This window comes from Mustela nigripes, chromosome 17 (genome assembly GCF_022355385.1).
Source record: "Mustela nigripes isolate SB6536 chromosome 17, MUSNIG.SB6536, whole genome shotgun sequence".
Taxonomy (NCBI): Eukaryota; Metazoa; Chordata; class Mammalia; order Carnivora; family Mustelidae; genus Mustela; species Mustela nigripes.
In genome coordinates this window covers 14,370,551-14,380,478 of record NC_081573.1, presented here as the reverse complement: position 1 = coordinate 14,380,478, position 9,928 = coordinate 14,370,551, and the positions used below count along the sequence as shown (strand labels likewise).

The 9,928-nt window shown below is 47.8% G+C and overlaps 1 protein-coding gene across 1 annotated transcript; it reads right to left on the bottom strand.

The window, feature by feature from the left end:
• Window positions 1-8,643: 8,643 nt before the first annotated feature.
• On the bottom strand, window positions 8,644-9,847 carry LOC132006205 (EP300-interacting inhibitor of differentiation 2-like). The gene has a single exon (XM_059383980.1). It carries the CDS (start codon window positions 9,750-9,752, stop codon window positions 9,183-9,185), a length of 570 nt encoding a protein of 189 aa, XP_059239963.1. The 5' UTR covers window positions 9,753-9,847; the 3' UTR covers window positions 8,644-9,182.
• Between the last annotated feature and the right edge of the window lie 81 nt (window positions 9,848-9,928).

Below are 9,928 nucleotides of genomic sequence, written 5' to 3'. Positions count from 1 at the left end.
CAGCCCCATGTTTGGCTCCAGTGGAAGAAGAAGGGACAGACGCAGTGCAGGCCCCTAACAGGGTCTGCCACAGCAGAGGCCGAGATGCGATGGTCATTGGAGAGACGGCAGACATGCTGCCCGCACTTCCAAAGTGAAGCTCTGGGCCTTCGATGAGTCTGGACTCTTTCTAGTCCTGACCGTGATTAGCCCATGCAGCTGGGGGTGGGGCAGACCTGGAGGACCCTAAAACTTACTAGCTAAGAGCACAGACCCCGGAGCCAAATACCTACCTAAATTCGAATCCCGGTTTTGCCACATCCTAGCTCTGGCACCTCTGGCAACTTCACTTCCCTGTGCCTCAGTCGCTCCATCGGTAAAATAGGGGATGTAGTAGCACTGACCACCTAGGGCTGTTGAAAAAAGTCTGCAAGTTAAGTGTGTGAAAATCCCTGAAGAGTGCTTCCTGGCACAGGGACTCTCTGCACGTTAACTCTCTCAGGGCATACCTGCTTGCAAGCGCGTAAGTCCTGCCCTGAGAATCCAGGGCAGTCAGTCAGTCAGTCTGCAGAGCCCCGCGTTGCCCATCGCACTGTACGGCTCAGATACGAGCGTGAGAGGAAGGGAGCATCCAGGACTGGTGCCTCAGTAAATTCAGAACATTCTCCCGCCGCTTGCAACCCCGCACCCAGACACGAGGTGGCAACCATGAGAGACCCTCTCCCAGCCCTTGTCACAAATTTATGCATTTCCCCACTTTCATTTATCCCCACCTGCCTCTTCTTGCACCAGGGATGAGAGAGCAGCTCTTCTGAGCTGGTAAAAGCCCCTGGTCTTGGGGTACAGTACAAAGAGGTTCCCTTCCCCCCTCCACCTTTGATTTATTTACCCAGCAGCTTTTGGTGACATCTGCACTCTGAGCTTGGTGTCTCCAGCTGGAAAGTGAAGACGAGGATTTGGCCATCCCGGCTGTGGCAGAGACCGCTAGACTATGTCCCTCAGTATCTGTCCTCCCGGACTTCCTGAGAGTCCCCAGCTGAAGACTACATTTCCCAGACCCCTCTGCCACCAGGCATGGCCACATGACTAAGCTTGGGCAGTAAGATGTAAGAAAATGGAGGTGTGCAGTTTTTGGATTGTGCTCTTAAGGGAAGGGGTACCAGCCATGCTGTTGCCTGGAATGTGGACTCTGACGGTGCACCGTCCTGAAGAGCCAGGGAAGGTGTCCATGGGAGCGGAGGAAGGAGACAGCAATAATAGGGAACAGTTACAGAGGGAAGAATAAGCTTCCTTACTGTTTTATTTTGTTTTTTTTTTTTTTAAAGATTTTATTTATTCATTTGACAGAGATCACAAGTAGGCAGAGAGGCAGGCAGAGAGAGAGGAAGGGAAGCAGGCTCCCTGCTGAGCAGAGAGCCTGATGCGGGGCTCAATCCCAGGACCCTGGGATCATGACCTGAGCTGAAGGCAGAGGCTTTAACCCACTGAGCCACCCAGGTCCCCCTGTTTGTTTTTTTAAAGATCTCATTTATCTGGGGGCACCTGGGTGGAGAAGCAGAAGCAGGCTCCCCACTGAGCAGGGAGCCCCACCGGGGCTGGATCTCAGGACCCTGGGATCACGACCTGAGCCAAGGGCGGATGGCCTAATGACTGAGACACCCAGGTGCCCCCAATATTTACTTTTTATGGCAGGCAGAATCTTAAGATGACCCCCAGTGAGGCATACTGGGGTCATTTCATATAACCCCACCTTCCCTTGAGTGTGGGTGGGACACGTGAATAGGACGGGCTATCACTCCCAGGACATGTCACAATAAATGACAAAAAGGATTTTGCCCCGTGAATTAGTCAAACCGGAGACTACCCTGAATGGGCCTGACATCAGGTGCGTAGGTGCTATCTACACCAGTTCCAGCTCTCTGCACACCAGCTGGGTGTCCTACAGGTCAGTCCAGTGCTGACACTCTCTGTAGTTGGCGTTAGATCCCACAAGGGAAGGACGCAGTCCCATGAGGCTACCCACGCTTTGGACCCCACCCCAAGTCCCAGGTTGTCGCCAGCACATTTGGCCAACTGGCTATCAATTCAGGGGTTCCCACAGCTCCTTCCAAGTTAGATAATTCACCAGAATGAGTCTGGAGCAGCAAACTGGGAGAGAGAGAGGGCACAGTATGCTGGAAGGGGCACGGAGCTCCCTGCGGGTCAATGTGTTCACCCACTTGTGGAATCTCTCCAAACTCTTGTCTATGGAGGTTTCCTTATGCAGACATGACTGATGACATCAGTGGCCGTGGGTGATTCACTCAGCCTCCAGCCGCTGTCCCTTCTGCAGAGCCTGGGGTGGGGCTGAAAGGTCTGAGCTTCTAATCAAGGCTTGGTCTTTCTGGCAGCTAGTCCTCATCCTGGAGCTATCTATGGGGCCACCTTGAGAGTCACCTCCTTAGAACAAAAGATGCTTATCCACAAAAGACACCGATCACTCTTATCATTCAGGGATTCCTAGGTGAATTTCAGGAGCTCTGTGCCAGGAACAAGGGGCAAAGACCACATACCTAGTTATACCATAAAGGCTATGTCTGCTTTGAGGTGAAAGGATTCTCAGCTGGGTGCTTGCTCCCGGGGGTGCGGTGCGGCCCATCCATTTCTGGAGAAAGGGCCGTATTTTTCCCTTTCCTTGCAGAAAACAATAGGTCTTGGTGACAGGAGGAAACGGAAACCACTTAGTCATTTTCATTAGCGGGCTGAGAATGACCTACTTTCCTTCTCTGTGTCTTCCACTCAGTCCCTGAAGAAAACAGAGCTTTATCCACGATCCTAATTACATCCAGTTCGGAGCTGGCAGTCCCAGTGCCATTTTTACTGGACACCCTTCCCACGCTCGGATGATCTGTTGGGGAGCATTTCTCCAAACCAAAAGTCCCAGAGTCTGGGACTCTGCTAGGCAATCATACATGCGGATTTTCATACAAGAAAACTTAACTTGGTCACGTGACAACATGCATTTACATATTCTAAGGAACCCGTATTGGTCCAGGAACTCTAGATTCTTGTGTCCCCTCCTCTGAAATTCCAAAAGTGTATGCATTTAACCCCTGTAAGATTTCATCACCAATAAAGATTGTGGAACAGAGAGAATCTTCAAGGAGAAACAGAGCATTGAGTAATAAGCCCAGGGTCTCACAGAAAACTGTCAAAATCAGATTGTGAACCCCAGGAGTCTGACACCCCAAGTGATGCTGTTAATATCCACCCTCCGCCAAGCCCTGGTCCCGCTCCCCTGCTGAGAGGCTATCCCCACTTTCAGGTTAATGCCCTTCAGTGGGAAGAACACAGGATCTTAGATGGACCTGGAGCCTTCTAAGCCTCCGTGTTCTTTTCTGGACAAATGAAGGGACAAGAGGTCTTCGGAGGGCTTTACAACTGTGGACGTCAGAGTTATCACGCTGCTTCCTGTCTGGGCAACAACCTGCTATTTCTGTCTCAGGCCAGATCCTGGAAGAACTGAGAATAAGCAGCCTCCGGGGTAACCTGATAAGCAGAAACTCCAGGCCTTGACCCTGAGATACACACCACACCAGAGAAATCGAAAAGGCGCCTGGCAGGTCAGGGGCGTGTATTTAGTGCCTGCCGCCTCTGAGTCCTTCTGTCACAAGGAGTGCAAAGAAAGGCACCCCATCAAGAAAGCCAGTCACTCGAGTCCGCGAGGACATGTCTGTCTTCTAAGTGCCTACAAATCCACCTCTCTCAGGGCGGGGAAAAGGAGGGAAAGTGGCGACCAGACCCTCACCCTCACCACCCTAAGCACGGGGCCCCGACAGTCACAAAGGAGATGCCATCAAATCTTAACAAGATGATTCCAGTGGGTCTTTTTTTTTTTTTTTTTTTTTTAAAGATTTTTATTTATTTATTTGACAGACAGAGATCACAAGCAGGCAGAGAGGCAGGCAGAGAGAGAGGAGGAAGCAGGCTCCCTGCTGAGCAGAGAGCCCGATGTGGGGCTCGATCCCAGGACTCTGAGATCATGACCTGAGCCGAAGGCAGCGGCTTAACCCACTGAGCCACCCAGGCGCCCTGATTCCAGTGGGTCTTAAAGTGTTCCAGAATTTAGGAAAGGAAGGCTTCCCTATTACTTATATGATGCAAGAACATTAGTATCTAAAAATAACAAATATGGCACAAGAAAAGGACACAGCAACTTCACTTACAGAATACTAATGCCAGCCTCCCTTTTAAAAAAAAAAGAAAGAAAGAAAGAAAAGAAAAGCAGAGGGGCGCCCGGGAGGCTCAGTCAGTTAAGCATCTGCCTTCGGCTGGGATGGTGATCACAGGGTCCTGGGATGGAGCCCTGCATTAGGCTCCCTGCTGAGTGGGGAGCCTGTTTCTCCCTCTCCCTCTCCCCCTGCTTGTGCTCTGTGAAATAAGTAAATAAAATCTTAAAAAAAAAAAAAAAAAAAAGAGAAATCCAAAGCACATTAAAAGGATTATACCTCAGGGCGCCTGGGTGTCTCAGTGGGTTAAGCCTCTGCCTCTGGCTCAGGTCATGATCTCAGGGTCCTGGGATCCAGCTCCCCATCAGGCTCTCTGCTCAGTGGGGAGCCTGCTTCCCCTGCTCTCTCTGCCTGCCTCTCTGCCTACTTGTGATCTCTCTCTCTGTCAAATAAATAAATAAATACATCTTAAAAAACAAAAACAAATAAAAGGATTATACCTCATTTGTAAATAAGGATCATTTGAAGAATGGAAACATCACAAATTATCAGTATTCTATTAAAAATAACCCTAGGATCACTGAAGAGTCTGAAAAGGGCTTTGACAAAATTCAATCATCATTCTTTGTAAAACACATGTCTCCAGAGGGACAAATGTGTACGTGAGGTATTTCCACAAAATGGGGAACAAGACAAGGATGTCTGTCTTTCAAATAATTTTACATTTGACAGAAGGAACTGGAATTTATAAGGAGAAAGAAGTTTTAGGTGTAAAAAGGTAAGGAGGCAATATTTTCGCTATTTAATAGGACTTGTTTTCCAACCTCAGAGAACCACATGAAATACTTCTATAAACAATTAAGAGAATTCAGTGTGTTAACAGGCTAGCAGGTAAGTATGTAGAAATGAATTCCTTTTTTTTTAAAACCAATTATTTTCAAACACACAGGCAAACTTTGAAAAAATGTAACAGAAATAATCCTCACTTACATAGGAAAAACAAAAAAAGGTAAATGTATGTAGGAATACATAACTAGATTTGTGAAAGGCCTGCTTTAGGAACATTCATTTGAGGATAAACATTAATATTCCTTTGAAGGACACAAAGGAAATCTTTTTTAAAAATATGGGAAAATAGGGGTGCCTGGCTGGCTCAGTTGGTAGAGTGTGGGACTCTTGGTCTCAGGGTTGTAAGTTCAAGCCCCATGCTGGGTGTAGAGATTACTTAAAAAAAAAAAAAAAAAAAAAAAAAAAAATTTTTTTTTTTTTAAAAGGGAAAATAGACCATTGGGATGGGAAGACTCAGTTTGTTTGTTTGTTTTAAATAAGATTTAATTTATTGATTTGACAGAGAGACACAAAGAGAGAGGGAACACAAGCAGAGGGAGTGGGAGAGGGAGAAATAGGTTTCCTGCTGAGCAGGGAGCCTGATGGGGGTTCGATCCCAGGACCCTGGGATCATGACCTGAGCTGAAGGCAGAGGCCTTAACTCACTGAGCTACCCGGGTGCCCCAAGTCTCAGTATCTTAACAATAGCAGTTACTCCTAAATTAACTGCTGTGGAATTCTAATAAAAAAGCATTGCTTGAGGAGCACCTGGGTGGCTCAGTCAGTCAAGTGTCGGGACTCTTGGTTTCGGCTCTGGTCATGATCTCCCGGTTGTGGAATCCAGTCTCCAGCCAGGATCCATGCTGGGTGTGGAGACTGCTTGAGATTCTCTCTCTTCCTCTCTCTCTGCCTGGCCCCCACACACTCTCTCTCTCTCTTTAAAAAAAAAAAAAAGAAAAAAGAAAAGTTTTGTTTTGTTTTTTAAATATTTTATTTATTTATTTAACAGAGAGGGAGAAGAGCAAGAGAGCACAAGCAGGAGGGCCAGCAGACAGAGCAGGCAGAGGGAAAAGCAGGCTCTCTGCTGAGCAGGGAGCTGGATGTGGAACTCGATCCCACGACCCCAGGATCATGACCAGAGCTGAAGGCAAACGCCTAACAACTGAGCCACCCAGGTACCTCTCAAAAGAAAAAAAAGAAAAGAAAAGAAAAGAAAAGCGTTGCCTGAAACAACATAAGCTGACTTTGAGGCTGACTAGTAAGAGAAACAAAAACAGCCAAAGATACTCTGAAAAAGAAATGTAACGAGGGTTAGCACTACCAGATTTAAAATAATGTAGTCAGAAAATGAAAAGCACAGTTTAGTATACCTAGAAGCATCTTTAAACAAAGTTAGTGGGGAAAAGCTGGACTGGTTATTAACTGGTGTTAGAACAATACCAGTTTCTTTCTAAAAAAGAAATTTTGTATCCTTACCTCCTACAGGATAGATTCCAAGTGGCTCAAAGACTCAAATATACGCCAACTACACATACCTCCTCCAAGAAAACCTTGAGATTCAAAATCTTCCCCCCGTTTAAAAGAAAACAGCAAACAAAAGCAAAAGCAAAAGCAAAAACAAACAAACAAACAAACAAACAAAAAAAACCCACAAAAAAACAACAAACAATAAAAAACAAAAAAACAAAAAAAAAAATCCCAACAACTCCATACCAAAAGGCTTTCAGGATAACCAAATGCAAATGACCAACTGGGAAAACACACCTGTAACTCACATTACAAGCTATTCTATCATATCACTGTTACACAAATAGCCCTGGAATCAACACGGAAAGGGCAAAATTCTTCAGGACAGAAATGGATAGAAGCTATGAACAGTTCATGGAAAAGGGAATATACAGAACTCTCAGAAAAGATTTTTCAATCCTAAGAGAGAGGCAAATTAAAAAACTCATCCTGTCCAGGCGCGCCTGGGTGGCTCAGGTCATGATCTCAGGGTCCTGGGATCAAGCCCCGCATGGGGCTCTCTGCTCGGCAGGGAGCCTGCTTCCCCCACTCTCTCTGCCTGCTGCTCTCCCTACTTGTGATCTCTCTCTCTCTGTGAAATAAGTAGATAAAAATCTTAAAAAAAAATTTTTTTTTTAAAGAAAAAACTCATATTGTTGGGGCGCATGGGTGGCTCCCTGGGTTAAGCCTCTGACTCCTGGTTTTGGCTCAGGTCATGATCTCAGGGGCCTAGGATTGAGCCCCTGGGAGTCTGCTTGAGATTCTCTCTCTCCCTCTCTCCTCCCTCCTCCTGCTAGTGTGCACATGCTCGCTCTCTCTCTCTCAAAACAACAACATACTACCTTTCAAGTATATAGATTGGAAAAATCCAGACCATTGGTGGCTTACTATGTCAGCGAGACTGGAAGGAAAGGTCCTTCGGTTGCTGGCAGAAGTGGAATGTGGTACAACACGTACGGAAGGCAACTTTGCAGGATCTATAACATTTCAAATAAATACCTTTGGCCCAGAATTTTGAATTCTGTAAATTCACACTATGGGTATTATATATAACAAAGAATCTAAGAAGCTGCTGATTATAAGCTGCTCCATCATTTTATAAAAGTTAAGGGAGGGGGGCCTGGGTGGCTCAGTGGGTTAAGCCTCTGCCTTCGACTCAGGTCGTGATTTCAGGGTCCTGGGATTGAACTCCGCATCAGGCTCTCTGCTCCGCGGGGAGCCTGCTTCCCTCTCTCTCAGTCTGTCTGCCTCTCTGCCTACTTGTGATCTCTATGTCGAATAGATAAAATCTATTATTATATCGTCAAGGGGCACCTGGGTGGCTCACTTGATTAAATGTGTGACTTCAGCTCAAGTCTCGATCTCAGTGTCCTGGGATCAATCAAGTCCCCAGTTGGGCTCCCTGCTCAGCAAGGAGTCTGCTTCTCCCTCTGCCCCTCTAGCCCCTGCTTGTGTTCTCTCTCTCAAATGAATAAATAAAATCGTTTTTTAAAAAAGATTTATTTATCTGACAGAGACATATCACAAGTAGGCAGAGAGGCAGCCAGAGAGAGAGGAGGAAGCAGGCTCCCCTTGGAGCAGAGAGCCCGATGTGGTGCTTGATCCCAGGACCCTAGGATCATGATCCTGATCCTAGATTTCTTTAAAAAGAAATCTAAAGCAAAAGATGGGGAACCACCCAAAGGCGTGGTTCCTGGATAAGTAAATTACAGCATAACCAGCCACAGAATGAAACAAAATGCAGCTCTAAAAAAGAATGAGGAAACCTAGTTGTTTGGAAGGATCGTCAAGATACGTTCTTACTATAAAAGTAACTTATAAATCAGTAAATACACCAACTTTTGTGAAGAAATGAAAAACAAAAAAACAGACACCCCCCCCCCCAGCCAAATACCCAAATTCGCATTTGCTTGTGTATACATAAGGACACTGCAAAGACAGAAGAGGCACCTACAGATGTGGGTTGTGGTACTGGATGGAGGGGCCAGGGAGGGAAGGCTTTTCAGCATGTATTTTACTTTTGGGGATGTGTGCATACATTTGCCAAAAAATAAAACAAAACAAAACCCCACCTTAAGTAAAAATTAAAAATGAAAGAAAAAAATCCAGAAACTTCAGAAACTCTCGAACACGTAATTTATCATGTAATATATACAACAGTTACATTGTTCGCCACTTGAAATGCCTCAGAAAACACAAAATCACCTTAGACTAAAACCTGACGCGAGGAGAGCGCAAATTCTGACAATTTCAAGTTCTCTTCCGGGGGCTTCCAGTCTGTCTACAGGGTAACTCAGCTGTGACTCCTTCTTGCTACCATGAGTATCTGACCATTTCTCTCCTCATCACCGGCTCTATTATGGCCAATATTTCACACCGAGTCTCAATTGCAGGAAACCTCTCCTTCATGTTGGGGAAGCAGTTTTTCAAAGACATTTCCACCACGCAGGGTCAAGAATGTTATCAGTCGCAAACCCAACGTCACAGAAGTCACGAGGCTTTGAATCTTTTCTCTCTCCTTCCTGATGCTTTTTCCTGATAAACCTCCCTTTCCCCACCCCGACGAGGCATGGGCCTTATCGCCTATACACGGACTTCTTACAAGGCCGCGACACGGCCGGCGCCAAGTCTCACTCCCCTGCACGCAGGTCCGTCGCCAGACTACTCCCTACTGATAAACTTATCACAACCGAGTTCTTCTATCAGAGGATTGATAACCTCAGACGCGGTGAGAGCTATAGTAAACGTCAAAATGTCAAAATCCATCCTCTGGGGATTCCGCTGATACTCGGCATCGAACGCGGCTTCCCGGGCTCTGCAGGCTTCCACAAACCTCCTGCGGCGTTCTTCCAGCTCCTGGATCCTGCCCGGGGCGATCGGGTAGTGTTCCAGATAGTGGCGGAGGAACTGCTGGTAATTAATTCCTAAAACACTAAGCGGGTGACGCAGGCGGAGGTACGGCAGCGCAGCGAGGCCCGGACCGTTCGCGGGCCGGGACCGGAGTCTGGCCTGCGCGCCCTCTTCCTCCGCCGGCCCCGCCAGCTCGCGGGCGACCGCCGCCTCGCGGGCTTCCCCGGCCGCCGCCGCCGCCACCGGACCTTCTCGGGGCTCCGTAGGCCGCGCCGGGGCCGGCTCCCGCCTCCCACCGCCTACCTCCGCCTGCCGGACGTCGCGGTGGCCATTCGCCGCGTCCGTCTGCCGGATACTGCTGTCGGCGGGCAGTTCGGACATCTCGGACCGCGGGGGCAGCTCAGCCGCTCCCAGAAATATTGCGGTAAAGGGAGAGCGCGACTACCGGTGTGCAGCTGAGTGCGCATGCGCCAGCGCGTGCGCGCCAGGAAACGCAGGGCGCGATCCCGTGTGCGCGAGCGCAGGGCCTACGGCTCAACCCAGGCGCACTGCGCACG